The sequence below is a fragment of the Macaca nemestrina genome, chromosome 15 (genome assembly GCF_043159975.1).
Source record: "Macaca nemestrina isolate mMacNem1 chromosome 15, mMacNem.hap1, whole genome shotgun sequence".
Lineage (NCBI taxonomy): Eukaryota > Metazoa > Chordata > Mammalia > Primates > Cercopithecidae > Macaca > Macaca nemestrina.
In genome coordinates, this window is record NC_092139.1 from 1,201,954 (window position 1) to 1,229,347 (window position 27,394).

The 27,394-nt window shown below is 53.1% G+C and overlaps 2 protein-coding genes across 8 annotated transcripts; one reads left to right on the forward strand and one right to left on the reverse strand.

Moving 5' to 3' along the window:
- Positions 1–3,589: 3,589 nt before the first annotated feature.
- LOC105470487 (pancreatic progenitor cell differentiation and proliferation factor) lies at positions 3,590–5,002 on the reverse strand. The gene is made up of 4 exons (XM_011722542.2): positions 4,846–5,002; positions 4,383–4,462; positions 4,155–4,232; positions 3,590–4,072 (listed from the first exon to the last, which is right to left on the reverse strand). Exons 2-4 carry the CDS (start codon positions 4,435–4,437, stop codon positions 3,861–3,863), a joined length of 345 nt encoding a protein of 114 aa, XP_011720844.1. The 5' UTR covers positions 4,438–4,462; positions 4,846–5,002; the 3' UTR covers positions 3,590–3,860.
- Positions 4,404–27,202, forward strand: LOC105470725 (uncharacterized). Of its 7 annotated transcripts, none has more exons than XR_011613149.1 (6): positions 4,404–4,692; positions 8,085–8,157; positions 8,408–8,505; positions 8,752–8,920; positions 9,450–10,022; positions 10,184–11,606. XR_011613149.1 is itself a non-coding variant. In XM_071079055.1 (5 exons), the coding sequence occupies exons 1-5, from the start codon at positions 4,427–4,429 to the stop codon at positions 27,059–27,061; spliced, it is 711 nt and encodes a 236-aa protein (XP_070935156.1). In that variant the 5' UTR covers positions 4,404–4,426; the 3' UTR covers positions 27,062–27,202. The 7 variants fall into 7 exon arrangements, 3 of the variants coding, with proteins under 3 accessions (XP_070935156.1, XP_011721221.2, XP_070935155.1); XR_011613150.1 differs by having other exon boundaries at positions 9,450–9,807; XR_011613148.1 differs by lacking the exon at positions 9,450–10,022 and having other exon boundaries at positions 10,184–10,992; positions 11,149–11,606.
- The last annotated feature ends 192 nt before the right edge of the window (positions 27,203–27,394 follow it).

Here is a 27,394-nt window from a genome sequence, read left to right on the forward strand (position 1 = left end):
TGTTAGCCAGGATGGTCTCGATCTCCTGACCTCGTGATCCGCCCGCTTCGGCCTCCCAAAGTGCTGGGATTGCAGGCATGAGCCTCCGCACCTGGCCTACTGGAACTTTTTATAAGGAATCTGAGATTGGGCTTTTAAAAACCTCTTGAGGCTAGGAAGCCATCGCCAAGACTTGCCACCAGACTTTGCCTGCAATAAGTACACATTTAGGGGAATTCCTCTCTTCTTGAGGTCCCCAAAAGTATCTTAAGATTCTGGGAGCTGCCAAGGAATTGACATTCCTTACTCATCTGTAAGGGAACCACGTATGTGAGGTACCAGGCCAGCTTTTTTCCAAGGGGATTTATTGGACCATGCTGTCAACCCTAGCTCCTTTAGTCATATCTGAAAATAGGACATTCCAGTCAGAGCCTTGGTAATATAACCAATGTTTTCAATTGTGCCCTATTACAAGAACAGATTCTTACTGAACTTATGTAAATCTGCTAACAAGTTTCTGAATTCTGAAGGGATTAGGGAGGAAGAAAAAGATAAATATTTCACTGTTGAGGCCATTCTGGCCTCCCTGCCCTTCTTCCCTGAAGCAGGCCATAAAACCCAGGAAGGCCACTCCCCGGACTCTCACCCTGCAGACCGTCACGTGGTGTCCCGCCCCTAACCAGAGAAAAAGGGATGTCAGAGTCCAGAGTCACACCCTTCCGTCCTCCGTCCTCCGCTCACTCCTGCTCCATTGTGAAATACCCCCATTTCTTTGGTCTTTGTTTTGAAGGGGCCCACATCACATGGAACTTGCATTAAATACATTTGTATGTTTTTTTTGTTGTTGTTTTTAAAGACAGAGTCTTGCTCTCTGACACCCAGGCTGGAGTGCAGTAGCGCAATCTTGGCTCACTGCAGCCTCTGCCTCCCAGGCTCAGGGGATCCTCCCACTTCAACCTCCCTAGTAGCTGGGACTATGGGCATGCACCACCACATCTGGCTAATTTTTTTTGTGTTTGGTAGAAACGGGGTTTTGCCACGTTGGTCACTATGACCAGGCAGGTCTTGAAGTTCCTGCATCTAGTGATCCAACCGCCTCAGCCTCCCAAACTGTTGGGAATATAGGTGTGAGCCACCGCCCCCAGCTTAATCTTTTGTTCAAGGGTCTGTTGGATACATTAAGTTCTAGATGTCTCTTTGAGGAATTAGCGTGTCAGTATGTGCAGTTCTTTGTTCTCCATTTTAAAGTTTAACTTCCACGTGGTTTCAGTAAACAACCTTTTCCACCAGTTTTAATCAATAGTTCACATCTGTTCCCCTGGTCACCTGCTTCGTCCTGACCCATCCTGGTCACCTTTTTGAGATGGAGTGTCACTCTGTCGCCCAGGCTGGAGTGCCGTGGCGTGATCTCGGCTCACTGCAAGCTCCGCCTCCCGGGTTCAGGCCATTCTCCTGCCTCAGCCTCCTGAGTAGCTGGGACTACAGGCGCCCGCCACCACGCCCGACTAATTTTTTGTATTTTTAGTAGAGACGGGGTTTCACTGTGTTCACCAAGATGGTCTCGATCTCCTGACCTTGTGATCCTCCCAAAGTGCTGGGATTACAGGCGTGAGCCACCACACCCGGCCCTTGGTCACCTGCTTTGACCTGAGTCACCCCTGGTCACCTGCTCTAAGTCATCTTTAGCTAACTGTTCCTAATTGTCCTTCCTACCAAACTACTCCCCCCACCACTCTGGCTCACACCCCTGCTCTCTCTAAAATAGCCAATCAGAATTAGCTTAGAGTGTGTGGTCCAACCCCACCCAATAGGGGAACGACACAGCAATATAGGATATCTGCATCAGGAATAAGAACCCCTTCCCCTCCCTTGTCTAGGTGTGCTTTCGCCATTGCTCCATCCGCGAGTTGCACCCTTCTATAGAAGTAAAAATGGCCTTGCTGAGGAAATTAATGTTCAAGTGCTATTTCTTTGTGGCACTGAGGAAGCATTTTGTTTCTAACAGGTCTCAGCCATGAAGCTTGTGATGGGTGAGGAAAAGATATGACTTCTCCCCCTACAGAGAATCTGATGAGGATGCAGCTCCCAGGAGCAGGCCATGGACACTCCCAGGGTCGTGAGGTCCTCCAGCCAAGGGGCCCCCTGACCTGAGGCAGGGGACGATGCCCTGGGCAGCCTGGGGCTTGACTGCTCCCTCCTCCCAGCTGCCCCTTCCAAGACACCAGCTCCTGGGCAGTGCCCCTGCCCCGCTAACTCCAAAAACCAGGCACAGCTTCTTTCTAACTAAGCAGGGTGGACCCACCCTTGGTTCTGACCCCAAGTTCTCCAGCTCAGCCAAGGGCAGAGCCCCCCCAGGCCACATGACCTGAGCGTGGCTGGGCTCTCTCTTCAACACCAACTCCTGCTACCCTCACAGCTGTGTGTGCATGAGAGGATCTCTGTGGGCTTCATCTGGACACTGCAAAAGACAAGACTGCAGGGAGCTCAACTGCCATTGGGAGCAGCCTCCCACTCCCGGGTCCATCAGAGGCTCCCCACCCAGCCTCACACTGACCACTGGCTTGGATGGCTGGGTGAGGCTGCCTCCACCCTGCAGACAGGACAAAGGCTGAGCCATCAGAGGCCACAAGCCAGATGCCTTCCCACCAGCTTCCCACCAACTGGTGCAGCTATTTATAGTGCAGTGAAGCAGGGTACCAGGCAGGGAGCACCCACTGGTCCCCACCTCTCCCCACAGAGCCCCTCCCCTCTCCCACTGAATCCCACCCCTTCTCAGAGAGGTCCCTCCACTCCTGAGCCCCACCATTGCCCACACCACGGCAGCCCCTCCCCTCACCATCTCCCTGGCCACACACCAAGTCTCCAGCTATCTGACTGACTCCCACCTGCTCACTAAGCTGCCTCTCAACAGAACTGAATCAATCCCTGTGGGCCCCTGGAGGTGCGGTGACACCACCCACCTTGGTTATGGAGGAGTCTACTGAGCTCACAGCCCACGAACTGCTGTGTGTGGACCCCCACCCCTGCTGGACTGCAGCACTCCTGGGCTCCAGCACTCCATGCCTGTACTAGGCCAGAAAGACGCAGCCATCCTCCCAGTTCCTGCACCCTCTGACCTTTAAGCTGGGCTACCTGCGACAGGAAGACCCCTCCAGGGTGCCTGCAGCTGCTACCCCTCAGCCTGTCTTGGGGCAACACCCCCGTGGGAGGCCCTTGGGAGACAGCCCTGAAGCTGCCCAAACCCCACCAGCAGGTCCCTCCAGAGTGAGGGTTTTCCAGCTCACAGCCAGGGACTACTCCCCCCGCAGCTCCGGGTAAGGGGCCTGAATCCCTCAGAGGACCAGCCCTCCCTGCTCCCTTCCCCCCGGCTGAAGGTGACACAGGGGCCCACCTCAGTGGCTGCCCTGGAGCCTGCTTGTCCAAGGGTCCCCGGAAGCAGCGGCGAATCCCATCCTTCTCAGTCCCAGCAGCGGCCTCACAGAGTGAGGAGGCCCAGGAAGGCCTGGGAGCAGGGCCAGCCCCCATCAGGGAGTGAGGTCAGGAGGGATTCAGCCATTTCTCACACTCAAACGGAACCTCGGGCCGCACAGTTCAGGAACACACCATCGGGTACTGGCTGCTTGGAGTTTATTTTCCGCTTGGTGCCAGGTGCACAGTTCCAGATGTCAGGAAAGCTAGCGAGTGCCAGGGCCGGGCGGTAGAGAGCGGGGCCCTAACTCCTTTTTGGTGTCTGCTGTGTTGATGCGAAGGTCTGCTTGCTGCAGCCGCCTGGTCTACAGGGTGGGGAGTGGGAGGTGGGGAGGGGACGGGGGCGGGGAGCGGAGAAGGGCTCTGGTGGACTGGCGCCTCCGCAGGCCTCGGGCTGGTGGTAACCGCTCAGGTCAGGACGGGGGTCCAGCGCTGGCTGTGCTGGACTGACCGCCGGGCTGCTTCCTAGGGGCGTCCCGAGCCAGGCCACCGGTGGTCATGCTGCTGGAGGCCTGGGGGGGTTCCGGGTGCTCTGCGGACTCCAACACCGTGGCCATGAACGGGAGGGTGGACTTCCCGAAAAAGAAGCTGGCCCACCAGTGACCCGGGTCAGCCTTGGGGAGACCTGAGAGAAGCAAAGTGGGGTCTTGATGCTGCCAGCTCCTGGGGGCAGGGGCGGAGGGAGAGAGGAGCGGTCCTGCACTCACCTGGGGGGTGGGGAATGGCTTCCCCGGGGCACTCGGTACTGCCGCAGGAGCTGTTGCTGGAAGTGGAACCCAGGCGGCCTGGAGAGGAGAGGTCCCGTCAGCAACGCGGGGCACAGAGCCCCCCCCAGCCCACCGGCCTTCAGGCCGAGCGCTGGTTCCGCAGGCTGCACGGGGGCGGCACTGGCGCTAACAGAGCATCTACGTGGGCGGGGGGCAGAGGCTACTCACGCCGGTAGTAGTCGTGGGTGGCCACGAGCGAGCCGCTGGAGGGGATGGCCGCCATGCTCTGGCTTGCTGGCTGGTGGGACCTGTGCATGGGGGTCGGGGAGCCCCTCGGATCAGCGGGATTCCCTCAGGAAGGGCGCTCCCCAGCGGGTGGAGCCGCCACGCTGGGTTCTTTACCGAGGCGGGGCTCCCCAGCTCCCGGGACCGCCTTCGCTGCGCGGGGCGCGGGCGGCTCCAACCAGCCCGAACCGGCCGAGAGGGTGGAACAAAGGCGCTTTGTGCGCAGGGCACCGGCCCGGACGCCAGGAACCTGGTAGGCGCCGTCCCAACCCGCCCGACCCGGGAAGAGCCCGCCCGGGATCCCGCGCCCAGTGCTTGCTAGGGGGAGAGAAGAGGAGCCCCGGCCCTGCCCAGCGCCCCCACCTCCTCCGGCCTGCTCGTCCCACCCGCGCGCCGCGCCCCTCACCTGGGCGGCAACCCCTCGCGGGCCTCGGCGCACGATCACGGGTGGCGGGGACGGGGACGCTAAGCCACGGAGCCCATTTGCAGAGGAGACCGCGGGACACCGCGCCACGACAGAGACGCGCGCGCGCGCGGGGTGCGCACGCGCGGACGCGCACACTTATATGAGCGGGGGGGGCCGCGGCGCGTCACAGAGGGCGGGCGCACCGGCTCCTCCCCGGGTCCCACTCGGCCCCGCCCCCTCCCCGCGTCCCGGAGAAGCCCCGCCCCCTCCCCGGGCCCCCACTCGGTCCCGCCCCCTCCCCGGGCCCCACTCGGCCCCGCCCCCTCCCCGGGCCCCGCTCGGCCCCGCCCCCTCCCCGGGCCCCGCTCGGGCCCGGCCCTCAACTTCCTCCTCGGTGCGACTCTTGCCGTCTGGCGTGAGCTGAGCTCAGCACCGTGGCGTTCGTTCTCTTAAGGCGGCCCGGCTGGGCCTGGGTCTGCAGGGGTCAAAAGACTCCGGGTCCAGGAGTCCGGCCCCCGCCCCTCTCCCGGGCCCAGGCCCCCGTCTGCGACCCGTCTCGGACCCGTCTCGGAGCCCAGCCTGGTCCAGCCCGCCCCGTCCTTTTCAGCCCCTGTGGAGGCAACGGGGGCGCCGGGCGGGCCAAAAAGTGCTGTGCGCGCGGAGCTCCCCGGCCCGGCCTCCAGGGACTTCGCAGCCAGAGGAACCTGGATCCCTCCCGAGCCCGCCTCGCAACTCTGGCAGCTCCGGAACCTGCTTCCCCGGCCCCAGGCTGCGCCTGCTGCCCGCAGCGGGCGGTGAAAGGGTGTGCGGATGGAGGGGCAGTGGGAGGCGGGGCCCAGACGGAGAGCGCGGCGGATTTGGGTGGGTGAGGTGAGTCTCCAGTCGCTGGAGGCAGAGGCTGGGCCCCGCTGCTCAGAGACCCCATGTTTGGGGAACCCAGAGCGTTCCTGGCAGGGCCCTGGGGACGGTCCGCCATGCCCTGCTGTCAACTGTCAATCAGGAGGGGGCGCGCTTTCCCTTCCCAGGTAGAAAGGCGTCCGTCCCTCCTCTGCCCCCCCCCCCCAGCTGAATCCTCCCCACACCTCCCTCGGCCCCGCAGGGGAAGTCGGCCTGCCCCTACGGAAGTCCTGTTTCTTTACACACCTGGTCCTGGCTGGGCGGTGTCTTCCCCGTCGCAGAGAGGGTCCGGGAGGTCCGTGGGGCGGCGCAGTCCGAGGGCTTCGGGAGTCAGCCTGGGTGGATTTGTTTCGTGGCTCTCGTTGCTGGCTGAGACGGCCGTGTGCCTGTGTTCCGGAGATCGAGGCCAACGGATGTAGGACTCTGCCCTCGCCAGGTGCTCAGTGAGGACCCAGAGCTGGGCAGGGACCCTGGGAGGCCCCTGAACAAGACTTGGAGGGACGCTCTTGTGTTCCCGAGCACGTGGGGAAGGCGCTGTCCTGGGCCCTGCGCCGCTGTGTGTGTTCATTGCACCAGTGTGTTAAGCACCTACTATGTGTTCATGGCCAAGCCAAGCGCAGGGAACGGTGAACCAGGGAGAACGGCCTTCCCGCGGGGAGCACTGCAGAGGCTGCGGGGCGTGGGAGGGGAGGGGGGTTCAGGTTTCAGCTGAGGTCTGCGGAAGGCTGCGGAAGGAGGGCAGGGAACCGCCCGAGCCCCACCTGGGATGGGGAGCTCTGTGCTGGGGAGCAGTGCCAGGACCTGCAATGGGAGAGGTGTGCAGCCCCGAGGGGTCACTTATGAGGCAGATGGGTCAGTCGGGTTGACACTGGGAGGGTGGAAGTTTCTGGCAAGACCTGGGCTTGTCTCTGGAGGCTTGCACTGCCGGCCCAAGGACCCACAGCCCAGGGCTCGCCCACCACAGCCTCCTGCATCCGTGTGGGCCACGGGTACTTCCCCAGACAGCCCCTCACATAGGCCTCAAACTGACTGCGCCTTCAGGGTCAAGACAGTGCATCGGCGTGGGCAGGGGCTGGGAGACACTTAAAGCCCAGGACACTTAAAGCCCAGGAAGTGGGGATGGGGCCTGGGAAGCAGGACACCCCATCTCTGAAGCTGTGATCTGCCCCTGCTGAACCCAGGGCATGGTGGTTACCTGAGCTGGGGTACAGCTGGGTGGGGTGAGGGCTGGTGCCAAACCTTGGGGTCCTGGCCAGGACTCTCGGAGCAGCACTGCCCCAGTGTGGGCAAAGGGAGTGGGACCGCCGGGTCAGATCTCCTGTGGCTGACCCATCCCATGGGGGCTCTGAGCACAGAGGGCTGGGCCTTGAGGAGTTCCCTGGAGAAGGGGGCTGGCTTAGGGCCCTCACAGGGGTCCGGAGACCTCTCCTGGTTGGGCTGGGGGCTGCTTTTGGCCTTGTCTAGACCGGGCACAGTACCTGTGGGCAGAGATGGGGTAGCCAGGGGGCCCCACCCTTGCCCGTGGCAGCTCAGGAAATAAGGCTGGGTAAATGCAGTGTGAGCACTAGAGCATCGAGGGGCTCCGGGCGGCAGGGCCAGCGTGTGTGAAGTCCTCGGGGCCTGAAGGAGCTGTGGTAGTGGTGGGTTTGGGGAGGCTGGAGCCAGGTTCTGCCCGGACAGCATCTGCTCCCCAGTGGGACTGAGGCTCTGTTCCTCCCTGTGGCCTCCCCAGGCTGGCTCAGGCCTGGGCAGCTGTCAGGGGGCAGTGAAGGGAAAGGGGCCAGGCAGAGTGCTAACTCACCGCTTTGCTTGGGGTGCTGAGACCCACCCCTCTGGCCTTCAAGAAGCCACCGAACTCCCATCCCCGACACAGAGCCGTGCCCACCCTAAGGATGGAGGCACCTCGACCATCGCAGAAGAGGGCCAGGGCTGCCGAGGGGCTGTGAGACTAGGGGGACACTCAGGACGCCCCTCTCTCAGGTTGGAGTTGCAACTCCCTCGAGTGGGGGCTGGGAGACCTGCTGTTCTATCTTCAAGAGCCAATCATTGGCAGTTAGTGGGGAGCCGTTTGGTGCTGTTGGATTAGATGGGGCTCCATTCACACTGACCCTGCAGCTCTGGCCAGCAGAGCCTCCCACGGCCAGCTCCGGACGCCAACACCTTGTCTCACTGGGGGCAGGCCTATGCTGGGCAGGGACACCAGGCAGGGTCACAGGCTACGGCCTGTCTCTAGCCGAGGGCAAGGCTAGCTGTGCGCTGGGGTCAGCCTGTGCCAGGCCAGGTCTGGGACCCTGCAGGGAGCAAGGTACTCAGTCGGCCGCATTGTGGTCACCTCCTGACAGGGGCTCTGTCCTGTTAGACCTGTACCAGGCCAGTCCTCAGGGGCAGACACTGAGACGGGGTTTGGGGTGCAGGGTGAGTACTGGGGATCAGCACCTGGGAAGGGGTGGGGAGGGTGCAGGGCCGGGCAGGGACTATTGGGGTGGCCTGCGTTGGGCTCGGCTGGCATAGCCTTTGTGGCTTGCTTGGACCCAGATTTGGCTGCCCAGGGACGGGAGACCCTGGTGAGGTGTCTGTGGCCCAAGCCCACCCTGAAGGAGCCATGGGGCCATCTGCCGATCACGCCGGACAGCAAGGCCTTCTCGGGTCTCCCGCTTCCCTCTAGGCCGGCCTGACCCAGCTCACCTCATTCTCAACCTCACCAACCAACATCAGTCACAGAGTCGGAAAGGAGGGATTTTCATTTTCCTTTAAAGGGAAAAGGTGAAAACTGCATTTAATAAGCCGGGCCAGTGGGGGCTCTGTGAGCCCCTCTGCACAGTAAGCCTCAGAGACGCTGCATGGTGGTCCCGGGGCATCCTGGCCAAGGTGGGAGAAAGCTGCCGGGCCCGTTGGGATCCCCAGCCTCTGTGAGGACCCGCGGGATGCCCTCAGGGGCTGCCCCCTGGATCTTGTCTCCTCTGAGGTGCAGTGGAGGCGGCAGATGACGCTGGCCCACATCCTTGTCAGGCGGAGGACCTGCCGACTGGCCGCTGGCCGTGGCTCTTGCTGGGAGCCACGTGGCCTGGACTTGGACCCACGTCCACCTCTCTCAGGCTGCCTGCTCTTGCCAGTGGCTGAGCCTGGCTTTCCCCATGACAGTGGCTGCAGACAGAGGGGACCCGTGCCACCAGGAAAGGTGAGCTCAGGAAACGCCACCTCTCCTCTCCCCTGGCTCTGAGGGGTTCGGTGGTGCCCTTGGTGTATCTGGGGGCTTTGGGGAGGTCCCAGGTCTTCACAGATGGGCGCTGGTTCAGGAAGTAGGAGGAGGGAGAGACACTGCACCTGAGCCTCCCCAGCTGCAGGAAATGGGTACAGAAAAACTAAGCGGACGGAAGATGCCTTGTACACAGGCTACAGGAGGCTGGTCCAGCCTCAGTTGCTGCCGGGATGTGATCATTGGCAGGGATGAGATTGATGGGGACAGTCAGCTGGGGAGGACGGCCACAGGCTTCCCGCAGGGCGAGAGGGAAAGGCATCCAGTCCTACTCATAAGGGCTGCCTGCTACTCTGTAGCCACTGTCTCCTTCCTTGTGGACGGGATGATGGAGGCACCTTGTCAACCAGTGTGTGGGGAGGACTAGATGGGAGAGGCCCCTAGCTCGGAGGCTCACAGCCTTGCTCGGCCTGTGGGAGCTGTCACCACCTGCACTGTGCTCCTCCCACAGGTGTCTGGGGGTGAGGCGAGAGTTCTGCCAAAGCCAGAGCCAGGGTTGGACCCCCCGAGCTCCTTCGTCGGCCCCTGGAGGGAGAGTGGTGTGTTCGGACCACAGCCCCAGTGGTCCAGCTCTGCCCATCTTCATCCCGGGTGACAGCTGCTGTCCAGCCCTCTGGCTGGTGCCTTTTAGCTGGTGTCTCCATGTGCAGAAGAGAACAGAAGTGCTGACTAATATTTGATGAAGGTCTGCTATGCCGGCAGCACCTGATGCGGCAGGTGGAGTCCGGGGGGCAGCGGCTGAGGCTCCCTGTTCCTCAATGTCCCTGCCTGTGGGATGGGCATAGCTAACTCCTGGGGCCACCTTGAAGGTAAGATGCTTCCTGCAGGTGCTTGGACTGGTATCTGGCACAGGGCAGGTGCTCAGTGACAGTTCCATATTAATCCCTGCACTTTTCACTATTGGAAGTAAACTCAGGACATTGGCTTGGTGATTACACAAGCACTGTAGGAGAAGGTGGCCTATTTGTTCACCCTGGGTCCCGGTGGTTGAGACAGAGCCAGCCCTGCAGGAGGCAGGCGTCCAGTATGTATAATGGATGGAAGATTGAATTTCATAATAAAATATAGTAGAGATTTCTAGAGTAGAGGGGTGAGGAGGTCAACAAACCCTCTCCCCAGAATGTACCTGTAAATCTGAACAAAAGTCAGAAACAACCCTTTCCGTTCTTTGGATTTTAACCAAAGGCAAACAGCAAACCAAGGAGTGTGTATTCGTCAAAGAGCCAGGCGCTGTGGTTCCAACCACTCGGGAAGCTGAGGCGGGAGGGTCGCTGGAGCCCAGGAGCTCGAAGCTGCAATGAATTACGATCGCACCACTGCTCTCCAGCCTGGGCGACAGAGAGAGACCCCATCTCTAAAAAGAATAAAACCCTGGACTTTAGGACAAAATCCAAAATTACTTGGCATAAGTGAACCAGGAAAATCTCAAATGGAAAACGAGGCCGGGCGCGGTGGCTCATGCCTGTAATCCCAGCATTTTGAGAGGCCAAAGCGGGCAGCTCACGAGGTCAGAAGATCGAGACCATCCTGGCTAACACGGTGAAACCCCATCTCTACTAAAAAAATACAAAAAAATTAGCCGGGCATGGTGGCGGGCGCCTGTAGTCCCAGATATTTGGGAGGCTGAGGCAGGAAAATGGTGCGAACCCAGGAGGCAAAGCTTGCAGTGAACCGAGATCGCGCCGCTGCCCTCCAGCCTGGGCGACAGAGCAAGACTCCGTCTCAAAAATAAATAAATAAAAAAAATAATAAAACCCTGGACTTTAGGATTGTAGGGTCCAGCCCCACAGGGTCGGTGGATTTTTCTCCCGTGTGCGGAGACGAGAGATTGTAGAAATAAAGACACAAGACAGATAAAAGACAGCTGGGCCTGGGGGACCCCTACCACCAAGATGTGGAGACCGGCAGTGGCCCCGAATGCCTGGCTGTGCTGATATTTATTGGATACAAGACAAAGGGGCAGAGTAAGGAGTGAGAGCCATCTCCAATCATAGGTAAGGTCATGTGGGTCGCGTGTCCACTGGACAGGGGGCCCTTCCCTGCCTGGCAGCCAAGGCAGAGAGAGAGGGAGAGAGAGACACTTTATGCCATTATTTCTGCATATCAGAGACTTTTAGTACTTTCACTAATTTACTACTGTTATCTAAAAGGCGGAGCCACGTGTACAGGATGGAACATGAAGGTGGACCAGGAGCGTGACCACTAAAGCACAGCATCACAGGGAGACGGTTAGGCCTCCGGATAACTGCGGGCGGGTCTGACCGATGTCAGGCCTCCCACGAGAGGTGGAGGGGTAGGGTCTTCTCTGAACTCCTCCGAGGAAAGGAAAGGGAGATTCCCTTTCCCAGTCTGCTAAGGAACAGGTGTTTTTCCTTGACACTGACGCTATTGCTAGACCATGGTCTGCTTGGCAACGGGCATCTTCCCAGACGCTGGCGTCACTTCTAGACCAAGGAGCCCTCTGGTGGCCCTGCCCGGGCATAACAGAAGGCACTTCTCACTATGTCCCCTCAGCTCCTGTCTCTATATGACCTGGCTTTTCCTAGGCTATGATTGTAGAGCGAGGATTATTATAATATTGGAATAAAGAGTAATTGCTACAAACTAATGATTAATGATATTCATGTATAATCGTACCTATGATGTATATCTAGTGTAACTGTTCTTATTCTATGTATTATATCAGACTGGCGCAGCTCGTGCCCTCCGTCTCTCACCTTGGCACCTGGATGGCTTGCTGCCCACAGGTTAAGATCCACAATTACTTGGCATAAGTGAACCAGGAAAATCTCAATTTAAATGGAAAATGAGGCTGGTCGTGGTGGCTCATGCCTGTAATCCCAGCACTTTGGGAGGCTGAGGCAGGCAGATCACCTGAAGTCGGGAGTTTGAGACCAGCCTGACCAACATGGCAAAATCCCATCTCTATTAAAAATACCAAAATTAGCTGGGCATGGTGTCAGGCACCTGTAATCCCAGCTACTTGGGAGGCTGAGGCAGGAGAATCTCTTGAACCCGGGAGGTGGAGGTTGCAGTGAGCCGAGATTGTACCATTCCAGCCTGGGTGACAGACCAAGACTCCATCTCCGAAAAAAAAAAATAATAATACAAAATTAGGCCGGGCGCGGTGGCTCAAGCCTGTAATCCCAGCACTTTGGGAGGCCGAGACGGGCGGATCACGAGGTCAGGAGATCGAGACCATCCTGGCTAATATGGTGAAACCCCGTCTCTACTAAAAATACAAAAAACTAGCCGGGCGAGGTGGTGGGCGCCTGTAGTCCCAGCTACTCGGGAGGCTGAGGCAGGAGAATGGCGTAAACCTGGGAGGCGGAGCTTGCAGTGAGCTGAGATCCGGCCACTGCACTCCAGCCTGGGCGACAAAGCAAGACTCCGTCTCAAAAAAAAAAAAAAAAACAAAAAAAAATTAGCCAGGTGTGGTGGCGCATGCCTGTAATCCCAGCTACTCAGGAGGCTGAGGCAGGAGAATTGCTTGAAACCGGGAGGTGGAGGTTGTAGTGAGCTGAGATCATGCCATTGCACTCCAGCCTGGGTGACAAGAGTGAAACTCCATCTCAAAAAACCCCCAAAAAACAAACAAATGGAAAACGAGAGTCAGCAAATGCTAACATTGAGATAGCACAGACGCTGGGATTTGTAAAAATGCACCAATATGCAGTTGTAAGCCCCTCACATCCAGTGATGGGCAGTGAGCATTTGACAACATTTAGCTTGCGTTCACCGTGGACATCTGAGCAAAGCAGGAAGAAAAAACAACTCCTTCAATCTAAGAGCTCTGACGAAGTATTTACAGCCAGCGCTGTACTGAGGTGAGAGACTCCTTTCCCAGGACCCAGAGCAGGATGAGCACATCCACTCCTGCCCCTATTATCAACATTTACCCACCGGGCATGGTGGCTTACACCTGTAATCCCAGCACTTTGGGAGGCCAAGGCGGGTGGATCATTGGAAGTCATGAGTTTAAGACCAGCCTGGCCAAGGTGGTGAAACCCCATCTCTACTAACAAACAAACAAACAATGCTGGGCGTGGTGGTGCGTGCCAGTAGTCCCAGCTCCTCAGGAGATTGAGGCAGGATTGCTTGAACCCAGAAGGTGGAGGTTGCAGTGAGCCGAGATCATGCCACTGCACGCCAGCCTGGGTGACACAGTGAGACCCTGTTTCAAAAAACAAAAACAATAACAACAACAAAAAAACATCTATTGGAAGTATTAGCCAGTAAAATAAAACAAGAGATTTATTTGCATACAGATTGAAAATGAAATAAACGTCCCGATTCCCAGACAACATGATTGTCTATATAGAAATCCCAAGGAATCTACAAAAAAGCAAATTCAATGAATAAGTGAGGTTAGTCAGATAGCAATATACAAAGTCAACGTGTAAAAATCCACTGTGTTTGACATGACTTGGCTCTGAGTCCCCACCCAAGTCGCATGTTGAGTTGTGGTCCCCAGTGTTGGAGGTGGGGCCGGGTGGGGGTGATTGGTCATGGGGGTGGTTTCTTTTTTCTTTTTCTTTCTTTTTTTTTTTTGAGAGAAAAATCTCACTCTATCTCTGAGGCTGGAGTGCAGTGGCCCGATCTCAGCTCACTGCAACCTCCGCCTCCTGGGTTCAAGCAATTCTCCTGCCTCAGCCTCCTGAGTAGCTGGGACTATAGGCGTCCGCCACTACACCCAGGTAATTTTTTTTTTTTTTTTTTGTATTTTTAGTAGAGACAGAGTTTCACCATATTGGCCAGGCTGGTCTCGATCTTCTGACCTCCTGATCCACCCGCCTCGGCCTCCTAAAGTGTTGGGATTACGGCGTGAGCCACCACGCCTGGCCTCATGGGGTGGTTTCTAATGGTTTAGCACCATCCCCGAGTGCTGTCTGGTGAGAGAGTTCTCACAAGACCTGGTGGTTTTTTTTTTTTCTTTTTGAGACGGAGTCTCGCTCTGTCGCCCGGGCTGGAGTGCAGTGGCCCGATCTCAGCTCACTGCAAGCTCCGCCTCCCGGGTTTACGCCATTCTCCTGCCTCAGCCTCCCGAGTAGCTGGGACTACAGGCGCCCGCCACCTCGCCCGGCTAGTTTTTTGTATTTTTTTTTTTTTTAGTAGAGACGGGGTTTCACCATGTTAGCCAGGATGGTCTCGATCTCCTGACCTCGTGATCCGCCTGCCTCGGCCTCCCAGAGTGCTGGGATTACAGGCTTGAGCCACCGCGCCCAGCCGAGACCTGGTGGTTTGATAGTCTGTAGCAACTCCCCCTTCATTCTCTCTCTCCTGCTGCCGCATGAATATGTGCTTGCTTCTCCTTTGCCCTTCACCACGATTGTAAGTTTCCTGAAGCCTCCTGTACAGCCTGCAGAACTGTGAGTCAATTAAACCTCTTTTCTTTATAAATTACCCAGTCTTAGGTAGTTCTTTATAGCAGTGCAAGAACAAAGTAATACAGTATTTCTACCAGCAATGTACAGTTAGAATCAGAAATTTTAAAAAATGAAGTGTTAATGAAAGTATCAAAGAAGACCCAGGTAAACGGAGAGATGTGCCGTGTTGCTGGGTTTTGGACTCAACAGTGGAGATCCTGATTTTTGCCGTGTTGATTTATATATTTAATGCAATTCCAGTACAAATCTCAGCCAGATTTTCTGAAGATACAGACAAGCAGTTCTCACGATTAAAATGGAAAGATGAACTAGAATAACTACAACAATTCTGAAAAATAATGATAGAGAGGCCGGGCGCGGTGGCTCACGCCTATAATCCCAGCATTTTGGGTGGCCAAGGCGGGTGGATCACTTGAGGTCAGGAGTTCAAGACCAGCCTGGCCAACATGGTGAAACCCCGTCTCTACAAAAAATACAAAAAATAGCTGGGTCTGGTGGTGTGTGCCGTAATCCCAGCTACTCGGGAGGCTGAGGCAGAAGAATCGCCTGAACCTGGGAGGTAGAGGTTGCAGTGAGCCGAGATCACACCACTGCACTCCAGCCTGAGCGACAGAGCGAGACTCTGTCTCAAAAAAAAAAAGATAATAATGATATAGAGAAATTATGCTACCTCAATGATTTTTGTTGAGGTAAAATTCCCATATCATAAAATGAAGCATTTTAAAATATGCATTTCAGTAGTATCATGGAACACCCACAATGCAGTGCACCCACCGTGGAACACCCACAATGCAGTGCACCCACCGTGGAACACTCACAATGCAGTGCACCCATCGTGGAACACTCACAATGTAGCAGTGCACCCATCGTGGAACACTCACAATGTAGCAGTGCACCCACCGTGGAACACCCACAATGCAGTGCACCCACCGTGGAACACCCACAATGCAGTGCACCCACCGTGGAACACCCACAATGCAGTGCACCCATCATGGAACACTCACAGTGCAGTGCACACACCACCTCTGACTAGTTGCAAAACATTTCATCTCCCCAAAAGGAAACCATACCCATTAAACAGTCCTTTTCCCTGTCCCCATCCCCAGCCCCTAGCAACCACTAATATGCTTTCTGTGTCTCTGAATTTACCTATTCTGAACATATCATACAAATGGAATCATACAAATTGTGCCTTTTTGTTTCTGGTTTCTTTCACCCAGTTTTCTAGATTCATTTTTTATGGCTGAATAGCATTCCTTTGTGTGGATAGATCACATTTGTCTCTCCATTCATCCATTGATGGACATGTGAGTTGTTTCCACCTTTTGGATATTATAGATAGTGCCATTGCAAACATTCCATGTACAAGTTTTTGTTTGAATACCTATTTTCAACTCTTTTGGTGTGTACTTAGGAGTGGAATTGCTGGCTCAGACACTGTTGTCTATGTTTAACTTACTGAGGAATCGCCAGACTGTTTTCCGCAGTGGCTGGAACATTTTACGTTGCTACCAGCAATGGAGGAGGCTTCCCATTTCTCCACATTGTTGCCAACACTTGGTATTTTTCTTATTTCTGATTATAGCCACCTTAGAGAGTGTGAAGTGGTGTCTTACTGTGGTTTTGATTTGCATTTTCCTAGTGACTAATGGTATTGACCATTTGGGCATCTTCTTTGGATAAAGGTTTATTCGGAACCATTTTACATTGGGTTTTTGTCTTTGTGTTGTTGAGTTGTTAGAGTCCTTTGTATATTAGGAACGCTGGACCCTTATCTGCTGTGATTCGCAAATATTTTTCCCCATTCTGTAGATTGTCTTTTCATCCTCTTACAGTGTCCTTTGATGCACAAAAGTTTTTAATTTTGGCAAAGTCCAGTTACCTACTTTTTCTTACTTTGCTTGTGGTTTCAGTGTCTTATCTAAGAAGGTCATGAACGTTTACCTATTTTTTTTTTTTTTGAGACAGGGTCTTCCTCTGTTGCCCAGGCTGGAGGGCAGTGACACATTCTCAGCTCACTGCAGCCTTGACCTCTTACGCTCAAGGGATACTTCCATCTCATCCTCCCTGGTAGCTGGGACTACAGGTGCACACAACCACTCTTGGCTAATTTCTTACTTTTTTGTAGAGATGTGGTCTTTCTATATTGCCCAAGCTGGTCTTGAACTCCTGGGCTCAAATGATCCTCCCACCTTAGCCTCCCAAACTGCTGGGGGATTATAGGCATGAGCCACTACGTCCAGCCTATACCTATGGTTTCTTCAAATAGTTTTATACTTTTATTAGGTCGCATATTGATGTACAGGTTAGGGAAGAGCCGGCTTCATCATATTGATACACAGGTGAGGGAAGAGCCCAGTGTCATCATATTGATTGACAGGTGAGGGAAGAGCTGGCTTCATCGTATTGATTGACAGGTGAGGGAAGAGCTGGCTTCATCGTATTGATTGACAGGTGAGGGAAGAGCCAGCTTCATTGTATTGATTGACAAGTGAGGGAAGAGCTGGCTTCCTTATATTGATTGACAGGTGAGAGAAGAGCCGGCTTCATCATATTGATTGATAGGTGAGGGAAGAGCCAGCTTCATTGTATTGATTGACAAGTGAGGGAAGAGCCGGCTTCATCGTATTGATTGACAGGTGAGGGAAGAGATGGCTTCCTTCATTGTATTGATTGACAGGTGAGGGAAGAGCTGACTTCATCGTATTGATTGATAGGTGAGGGAAGAGCCAGCTTCATTGTATTGATTGACAGGTGAGGGAAGAGCCAGCTTCATTGTATTGATTGACAGGTGAGGGAAGAGCTGGCTTCATCGTATTGATTGACAGGTGAGGGAAGAGCCAGCTTCGTTGTATTGATTGACAGGTGAGGGAAGAGCTGGCTTCATCATATTGATTGACAGGTGAGGGAAGAGCCAGCTTCATCATATTGATTGACAGGTGAGGGAAGAGCCAGCTTCATCATATTGATTGACAGGTGAGGGAAGAGCCAGCTTCATCATATTGATTGACAGGTGAGGGAAGAGCCAGCTTCATCATATTGATTGACAGGTGAGGGAAGAGCTGACTTCATCGTATTGATTGACAGGTGAGAGAAGAGCTGGCTTCCTTATATTGATTGACAGGTGAGAGAAGAGCCGGCTTCATCATATTGATTGCTAGGTGAGGGAAGAGCCAGCTTCATTGTATTGATTGACAGGTGAGGGAAGAGCCAGCTTCATCGTATTGATTGACAGGTGAGGGAAGAGCCGGCTTCATTGTATTGATTGACAGGTGAGGGAAGAGCTGGCTTCATCGTATTGATTGACAGGTGAGGGAAGAGATGGCTTCCTTCATTGTATTGATTGACAGGTGAGAGAAGAGCTGACTTCATCGTATTGATTGACAGGTGAGGGAAGAGCCAGCTTCATTGTATTGATTGACAGGTGAGGGAAGAGCTGGCTTCATCGTATTGATTGACAGGTGAGGGAAGAGCCAGCTTCGTTGTATTGATTGACAGGTGAGGGAAGAGCTGGCTTCATTGTATTGATTGACAGGTGAGGGAAGAGCCGGCTTCATCGTATTGATTGACAAGTGAGGGAAGAGCCAGCTTCATCATATTGATTGACAGGTGAGGGAAGAGCCGGCTTCATTGTATTGATTGACAGGTGAGGGAAGAGCTGGCTTCATCGTATTGATTGACAGGTGAGGGAAGAGCCAGCTTCATCATATTGATTGACAGGTGAGGGAAGAGCCGGCTTCATTGTATTGATTGACAGGTGAGGGAAGAGCTGGCTTCATCGTATTGATTGACAGGTGAGGGAAGAGCCAGCTTCATTGTATTGATTGACAGGTGAGGGAAGAGTCGGCTTCATTGTGTTGATTGATAGGTGAGGGAAGAGCCTGGCTTCATCATATTGATTGACAGGTGAGGGAAGAGCTGGTCTCATTATATTGCAGGTGGATATGAAGATATCCCAACATCATTTGTTGAAAAGACTATTCTTTCCATATACGACCTCATTTTATTTTATTTCACTTTTTATTTTATTTTATTTTTTTTGAGATGGAGTCTCACTCTATTGCCCAGGCTGGAGTGTGGTGGCACGATCTCGGCTCACTGCAACCTCCTGGGTACAAGCGATTCTTGTGCCTCAGCCTCCTGAGTAGCTGCGATTACAGGTGTGCACCACCATGCCAGGCTAATTTTTGTAGTTTTAGTAGAGATGGGCTTTCACCATGTTGGCCAGGCTGGTCTTGAACTCCTGGGCTCAGGAATTTGCCCACCTCAGGCTCCCAAAGTGCTGGGATTACAGGCGTAAACCACTGCACCCAGCCACGACCTCATTTTAGAAATTGCTGTAAAATCACAATAATCAAGACAGTGTGCTATAACAAGATGTCTTAGAAAAACAAAAATAACAGAAGAAAACAAAACAAGACAGTGAGGTCTTGGTGAAGAGCCAGACACAGACATCAGGGTAACAGGATAGAGTGCAGAGACAGCCTGACACAGATGCGACCAAATGTTCTCTGAGAAAAGGCACCTCAGTGATTTGACAGAGCAAGTATAATCTTTTCTGCCAGGCACAGTGGCTCACGCCTGCAATCCCAGCACTTTGGGAGGCTGAGGCAGGCGGATCACTTGAGCCCAGGGGTTAGAGACCAGCCGGGGCAACATGGTGAGACCTTGTTTCTACAAAAAGTAGCTGGGCTTCATGGCATGTGCCTATAGTCCCTGTTACTCAGGAGGCTGAGGTGGGAGGATCGCTTGAGCCCAGGAGGCAGAGGTTGCAGTGAGCTGAGATCATGCCACCTCACTCCAGCTTGGGCAACAGGGTGAGTCCTTATTTCAAAAAAAAAAAAAAAAAGTATAATCTTTTCAACAAATGGTGCTGGAAGCATTTGACATTCACATGCAAAACGAACAAACAAACAAACAAAAACGTTGACCCAAATCTCACATATTATACAAAAATTAACTATACAAATGGATAATGTATCTAAATATAAAATGTAAACTATAAAACATCTAGAAGAAAGTACAAGACATCATCTTTGTGACCTGAGTAGCCAATATTAAAAGCATGATCCATTTAAGAAAAATATGGATAAACTGGGCTTCACTGAAATAAAAAACTTGTATTGTGAATGATCCTGTTAAGAGATTAAAAAGATAAGCCACAGACTTGGAGAAAATATTTGCAAATCACATAACTGACAAAGGACTTGTATCCACCATACATAAAAAACTCTCAAGACTCAACACCAAAACATAAAAATAAACAATTCAATTTAAAACCTGGCCAAGGGCCGGGCGCGGTGGCTCAAGCCTGTAATCCCAGCACTTTGGGAGGCCGAGACGGGTGGATCACGAGGTCAGGAGATCGAGACCATCCTGGCTAACACGGTGAAACCCCGTCTCTACTAAAAAAATACAAAAAACTAGCCGGGCGAGGTGGCGGGCGCCTGTAGTCCCAGCTACTCGGGAGGCTGAGGCAGGAGAATGGCGGGAACCCGGGAGGCGGAGCTTTCAGTGAGCTGAGATCCGGCCACAGCACTCCAGCCTGGGCGACAGAGCGAGACTCCGTCTCAAAAAAAAAAAAAAAAAAAAAAAAATAAATAAATAAATAAATAAATAAAACCTGGCCAAGGGGGTGGGCACTGTGGCTCATGCCTGTAATCCCAGCACTTTGGGAGGCTGAGGTGGGCGGATCACAAGGTCAGGAATTCGAAACCAGCCTGACTAACATGGCGAAACCCCATCTCTACAAAAAATACAAAATTTAGCCAGGTGTGGTGATGTGCGCCTGTAATCCCAGCTACTCAGGAGGGTGAGGCAGGAGAATCACTTGAATCTGGGAGACAGAGGTTGCAGTGAGCCAAGATTGCACCACTGCACTTCAGCCTGGTGACAGAGTGAGACTCCATCTCAAAAAAAAAAAAAAAAAAAGAAAAGGGTCAAGGATTTGTTTTTTTGTTTGTTTGTTTTGTTTTTTGAGACGGAGTCTCGCTCTGTCGCCCAGGCTGAGTGCAGTGGCACAATCTCGGCTCACTGCAAGCTCCGCCTCCCGGGTTCACGCCATTCTCCTGCCTCAGCCTCCCGAGTAGCTGGGACCACAGGCGCCCACCACCTCACCCGGCTAGTTTTTTTGTATTTTTTAGTAGAGACGGGGTTTCACCGTGTTAGCCAGGATGGTCTCGATCTCCTGACCTCATGATCCGCCCGTCTCGGCCTCCCAAAGTGCTGGGATTACAGGCTTGAGCCACCGCGCCCGGCCAGGGTCAAGGATTTGAATAGACATTTCTGCAAAGAAGACATGCAAATGGCTAAAAGGTACACAAAAAGATCCATAGGGTTAGTCATTAGGGAAATGCAAATCCAAACCCCAATGAGACAGCACTTCACACCCAGCAGAGCTCTGATAAAAAGACACACAATAATAAAAGCAGAGGAACGGAAACCCGGCTACACAGCTGCTGGGAATGTGAAATGGTGTAACCACTTCGGAAAACATTTTGGCAGTTCCTCAAAAGGTTAAATATAGTCACAGGATTTTGCTCTTCAATATCTACCTGGGATAAATGAAAACATGTGTCCACACAAAAAAACTTGTACGCCCATAAAGCATTATTCATGTTAGCTAAAAAGTGGAAACAGGCTGGGCGAGGTGGCTCACGCCTGTAATCCCAGCACTTTGGGAGGCCGAGGTAGGCAGATCACCTGAGGTCAGGAGATCAAGACCAGCCTGGCCAACATGGCAAAACCCTGTCTCTACTAAAAATACAAAAATTAGCGAGGTGTGGTGGCGGACGCCTGTAGTCCCAGCTACTTGGGAGGCTGAGGCAGGAGAATCACTTGAACCTGGGAGGTGGAGGTTGCACTGAGCCAAGATCACGCCATTGCACTCCAGCCTGGGTGACAGAGCAAGACTCTGTCTCCAAAAAAAAAAAAAAAAAAAAAAAGGGAAATAACCCAAATGTCCATCAACAGATGAATGATGAACAAAACGTGGCCCATCCCTACAGCGGAGGATTGTTTGGCAACAAGAAAGAATAAGGCACTGACGCAGGCTGCGAGGCCCAGAAACCAAACCCGGAAGCAGCCAGTCAGCAAAGACCACACAGTGGGCGCGGCTCCGTTCGCACGAAGCGCCCGGAACAGGCAAATGCGTGGAGTCAGAAAGCAGATGAGTGGTTGTCCAGGGCTTGGTTGGAGGTGGGAGGGGAGCGCAGACTGATGACTAAATGGTACAAGGTTTCTTTTCGGGGTGATGAAATGTTCTGAAATTAGACTATGGTGAGGTTGCACAGCTCTGTAAAGATGCGAAGAGCCATTGCATCATGCACTTTAAATGGGTGGATATTATGGCGTGTAAATGATATCTCAATAAAGCTGTTTTTAAAAAAGATAACAGGCCGGGTGCAGTGGGTCACACCTGTAATCCCAGCACTTTGGGAGGCTGAGGCAGGCGGATCACCTGAGATCGGGAGTTTGAGACCAGTCTGACCAACATGGAGAAACCTCGTCTCTACTGGAAAAAAAAAAAAAAAAAAATTAGCCGGGCGTGGTGGCGGCGCCTGTAGTCCCAGCTACTCAGGAGGCTGAGACAGGAGAATCGCTTGAACCCGGGAGGTGGAGGTGGAGGTTACAGTGAGCCGAGATCGCGCCACTGCCCTCCAGCCTGGGCGACAAGAGCAAAACTCCGTCTCAAAATAAATAAATAAAAGGATAAAAGACTTAATGGGAGCTTCACCAAAGACCATGTACTAACCAGCCCATGACATGTTCTTCAACATTAGGGAAATGCAAATTAAAAGCACCGTGAGAGGCTACCTATGACAGCAGCTAAAAAAAAAAAAAAAATTCCAAACACCAAGGACGCCAAGTGCTGCTGCGGGTGGAGGCCGTGAGGCTCCGGGAACTCCCCTGGGGGTGCAGACGGCCGGGTTTCCCTCCCGAGGCCAGGTCGGCGGCTTCTGGCGAAGGGAAACCTGCGCCTGGCACGTGACCCAGCGATTCCGCTTCTGAGCATTTATCCAAGACAAACTCAAACAGGTTTACGTTAACAGACGTGTGGGAGCTCTATTCATAGCTGCCCAACCTGGAACCATTGCAGGTGTCCTCCTGCGGGTGAGGGGATAGACTGGTGCGTCGCGCACGAGATACTGCTCAGTGATAGGAGGAACGAGCCCTCGATCTGTGAAACCCCCGGGTGGGTCTCCACAGCGCTGTGCTAACTGAGAAAAGCCAGACCCCAGCGCAACCCGGTGCGTCTGTGTCCTGGGCCGCGTCCAACCTTCTTAGAGCAAATGGGGTTTCCATGGGGAAGAGGAGGGGTCACCGCAAATGGCGTGTCTGGGGAGATTTCCGAGTCGTGGGATGTCCTGCTTCCTGACCACGGCGGTGGCGATATGTGTGTGTGTGAATATCCATAGAGTCATATATGTTCCAAAAAAGTCAACTTCCAAAAAAAAATAACGACAGATAAAACGGTGATTTAAAACCCACAGCCGTTGTAGTAAACGCTGATCCAGGTTCGAATCATCCACGAATGCTAAGTCCAGAGATGGATTCTGACGAGGGACAGGACATTTACCTAATCCAAAGTGAGACAGGACTATGACAGGGTGGCCACAGGAGAACAGAAGATTCCAGGCAGCCGTTTCATGACTATCAAAAGGGAGCTGTTGAAAAAGCTGTGGAGGCCAGGGGTGATCACACCCTGAAAACCAGGACATGGGCCAAGCCGGCCGGGACAGCCAGACACACTGGGCCAAGCCGGCTGAGACGACTGCACGACTGGACCCACATGGCAGCAGACTTGACCTGGGTTGCACCAGTGACCTAATTATATGCTCATCAACACACAATCACACTCAGCAGCACCATGACAGTTCCAGGAACACACATATTTGGTATAAAAATGGGTGGCACCACAGTTCCTAGAAATCTTCATCTTCTTCCAGAAATCTTCATGAATATTCCACTCCTTGGTTAAAGAAACCCATTCAAGGGAGGGGCCCCAAACCCTGCCTCACGACTCGCTCTCTTGAGAACACCCGCACTCCGCTTTCTTTTTTATGTTTTTTTTTCTATTTACTTATTTATTTTTGTGAGGCGGGGGTCTCACTGTGTTGCCCAGGCTAGTCTCGAACTCCTGGGGTTAAGTGATCCTCCTGCCTCGGCCTCCCAATGTGTTAGGATTACAGGAGTGAGCCTTCACACCCGGCCACACTCTGCTTTCTTGAGGGTGTACTTTTTGCTTTGCAATAAATCTCTACTTTCATTATTTTTTAACTCGTCCTTGAATTCCTTTTATGATGGTGTTAAGAGGCGGACACTGGCCTGGGTCAAGGTCTCATTGGCATTTGGGGACCTCCCCTGGCCACCGGTATCAAAAGTACTTCCTTCTTAATTTTTGGGTTTTTTTGAGACGGATTCTCTCTCACTCTGTCACCCATGCTGGAGTGCAGCGGTGTGATCTCGGCTACTGCAACCTCTGCCTCCTGAGATCCAGTGATTCTCGTGACTCGGCCTCCTGAGCAGCTGGGACTACAGGCATGTGCTACCACATACCACACCTGGCTAATTTTTTAGTAGAGATGGGGTTTCCCCATTTTAGCTGGGCTGGTCTCTAACTCCTGGGCTCAAGTGATCCCCCCGCCTCAGCCTCCCAGAGTGCTGGGATTACAGGTGTGAGCCACCGTGCCCGGCTTACTTATCAGTTACAAAGGGAAAGTGGTAACTCTGCTGCGAGAAACTTGTGGATGCCAGTTTACCCAGAGGATCAAAGGTACCATTGCCGCTTGTGGGCAGCCAGCGTCCCATGCGCTGGGAAGGACGCCTGGCTCTTGTGCCAATCTGTTCATGCAGAAATGTCGGGAACACTCAACGCAGGGACCATCTACAAAACACCCGGTTTGCATTCCTCAAAAGTTTCAGTGTCATAAGAGACTTTTTTTTTGAGACGGAGTCTCGCTCTGTTGCCCAGGCTGGAGTGCAGTGGCCGGATCTCAGCTCACTGCAAGCTCTGCCTCCCGGGTTTACGCCATTCTCCTGCCTCAGCCTCCCGAATAGCTGGGACTACAGGCGCCCGCCACCTTGCCCAGCTCGTAAGAGATTTTTTAAAAAGACAGGCCCAATGTCTATAGCATGAAAATACTAAAACAATAAAATAATATAAAAATAAAAAGACTGAGCTGGGCGTGGTGGCTCACGCCTGCAATCCCAGCACTTTGGGAGACTGAGGTGGGAGGATCACTTGAGGTCAGGAGTTTGAGACCAGCTTGGCCAATATGGTGAAACCCTGTCTCTACTAAAAACATAAAAATTAGCTGGGTGTGGTGGCGGGCACCTGTAATTTCAGCTAATTGGGAGGCTGAGGCAGGAGAATGGTTTGAGCCTGGGAGATGGAGGTTGCAGTGAACTAAGATCATGCCACTGCACTCCAGCCTGGGCGACAGAGCTAGACTCTGTCTCAAAAAATAAATAAATAAATAAATAAATAAATAAATAAATAAATAAATAAAAAGACTGAGGAACTGATAAGCTATCTGAGATTGAGGGAGGCTACGAGCCTTGATCAGCGATCCCAACAGACAGCTCTGCTGGGTTAACCGCGGCAATTGGAACGTGGACTGTAGGCAATCGGAATGTGGACTGTAGGCAGTCGGAATGTGGACTGTAGGAGTACTTATTGTATCTGCCAGAAGTACACACAGAAGCATGGAGGACTAAAGGCAGTGATTTATGCAACCTTTTCTCATGTGCTTCAGAAAAAAAGAGTCCACGTGTGAAAGACAGAGAAAGAATGAGAAAGCAAATGGGCAAAATGTGAACAATTAGAGACCCTGGGCGAAGCATGTCGGGCAGTTCTTGGTACCAGTTTTGCAACTTTTCTGTAAGTTTGAAATCATTGCAAAATAAAAAATTATCTTTATATTGGTGTGGAGTCAACCGCTGCTTCCAGTTGTGGAGGAGTAGCTGCTGCCAGGTACGTCTCCCTCCAGAAACGACTCTGAGACCAGACAAAATTTGTGCACAGCTCTCTCCAGGCAGCAGGGTACGGACAGCACAAGACTGAGAGGGTGCTTGGAGGTGCCCACATGCCCGGTTCTCCTCGGCCACCCCACAAGCAGAGCTCCAGGCAGAGCACGGTGGTCCCCCTGGGATGAGAGGCAGAGACTGGAGCGAGGGGCTTAAGCGTGCATGTTGCTGGTTGGGAATGCTTGGGACCTCTGCAAGCCTGTGGCTGATGGTGAGGAGGCACTGGAGGTTCACCAGAGAACAGTGATTATAGGCCCCGTGCTGTTATCTGTCACTGCATAACCAATCAACACCAATTTAGTAGCTTTAAAAAACATGCATTTGAGGCTGGGCACGGTGGCTCAAGCCTGTAATCCCAGCACTTTGGGAGGCCGAGACGGGCGGATCACGAGGTCAGGAGATCGAGACCATCCTGGCTAACACGGTGAAACCCCGTCTCTACTAAAAAATACAAAAAAACTAGCCGGGCGACGTGGCGGGCGCCTGTAGTCCCAGCTACTCAGGAGGCTGAGGCAGGAGAATGGCGTGAACCCGGGAGGCGGAGCTTGCAGTGAGCTGAGATCCGGCCACTGCACTCCAGCCCGGGTGACAGAGCAAGACTCCGTCTCAAAAAAAAAAAAAAAAAAAAAAACCCAAAACAAAACAAAACAAAACAAAACCATGCATTTGGCCGGGCGCGGTGGCTGAAGCTGTAATCCCAGCACTTTGGGAGGCCGAGACGAGCGGATCACGAGGTCAGAAGATCGAGACCATCCTGGCGAACATGGTGAAACCCCGTCTCTACTAAAAAATGCAAAAAACTAGCCGGGCGAGGTGGCGGGCGCCTGTAGTCCCAGCTACTCAGGAGGCTGAGGCAGGAGAATGGCGTAAACCCGGAAGGCGGAGCTTGCAGTGAGCTGAGATCCGGCCACTGCACTCCAGCCTGGGCGACAGAGCGAGACTCCGTCTCAAAAAAAACCAAAAAAAACAAAATAACAAAAAAAACCCATGCATTTATTCTCGGTTTTGGGAGGTCAGGAGCTCACACACAATTCCACCAGGTGGTTTGGGGTTTCAAGAGTGCCACCAAGGTGTTGGTGTTTCTTTCTGAAGCTTGAGGTCCTCTTTGAAGGCCACATGGTTGTTGGCAGAACTCAGTTCCCTGTGGCGGTAGGACTGAGGTCCCCGCTTGCTTGTTGGCTGGCAGCCTGGGGTCACTCACTGGTTCCCTGATACAGGCCCCCTCCCAGGCCTTCCAGCAGCTGTATCTTCACAGACAGCAGGGGCGTCCCCCAGGACAGAGCCTTGAATGATGCAGCCAATCACAGAGTGACTTATCACCTTTCTGTGGCCTACGGGCTGGACACAAACCATAGTGTTTCTCAGAGGAAAGTATTCAAGGCTGCAACTCACCAGGGATCACCTGAGGTTGAGTCCACCCCAAGTTAGAGCGGGACAAAGATATTAGAGGACAAGCTGTGTCAGGTCGCATTTTGGCATTTTGGCATTTGGACCTGGCCAGAGTGGAGAGACCTTACTGTTTTTTTTTGTTTTTTTTTTTTAGGAGAAAGGACTACAATGTACAGTAATGCCTACTCCACACTCATCTAATGAAAGCTCAGACCAAGCCCCAGAGAGATCTGCAGGGGAGACTGAGATTGAGGGTTGAATCTTACCCAGGTAGCAGGACTTGGGAAGCACACTTTGGGCTTTCCACAGATTGACACCAACAAAACATGAGAACAAGCCCACAAGGGCCCAGCAATGAAACGACCTGCAAAGCAAACACTGACAGCTTCAGAGGAGGAAGCAGAACAGACTCTCCACACAATGTCCAGTGTTCAGTCAAAAATCACTAGACACATGAAGAAACAGGACAATGCAACCCACGGTCAAGGGAAAAGGCCAATTATCAACTGATTTTTTCTCAGCTGCAAATTCACCCTTTGTTGCCTTCCTCAAAAAAGTGAATCTCAGCTGGGTGTGGTGGTTCGCGTCTGTA

What these genes read in the sequence shown, in the direction of transcription:
- LOC105470725 (XM_071079054.1), top strand. Translation starts at nt 4,427, where the DNA reads ATGGCCGCCATGCTCTGGCTTGCTGGCTGGTGGGACCTGTGCATGGGG. An exon ending in GACGGGGTTTGGGGTGCAGG is followed by an intron (nt 8,158 to 8,407) that starts GTGAGTACTGGG and finishes GCTTCCCTCTAG; the next exon opens with GCCGGCCTGACCCAGCTCAC. An exon ending in TTTTCCTTTAAAGGGAAAAG is followed by an intron (nt 8,506 to 8,751) that starts GTGAAAACTGCA and finishes CATCCTTGTCAG; the next exon opens with GCGGAGGACCTGCCGACTGG.
- LOC105470487 (XM_011722542.2), bottom strand. Translation starts at nt 4,437, where the DNA reads ATGGCGGCCATCCCCTCCAGCGGCTCGCTCGTGGCCACCCACGACTAC. An exon ending in CACCCACGACTACTACCGGC is followed by an intron (nt 4,233 to 4,382) that starts GTGAGTAGCCTC and finishes TCTCCTCTCCAG; the next exon opens with GCCGCCTGGGTTCCACTTCC. An exon ending in AGCCATTCCCCACCCCCCAG is followed by an intron (nt 4,073 to 4,154) that starts GTGAGTGCAGGA and finishes TGCTTCTCTCAG; the next exon opens with GTCTCCCCAAGGCTGACCCG.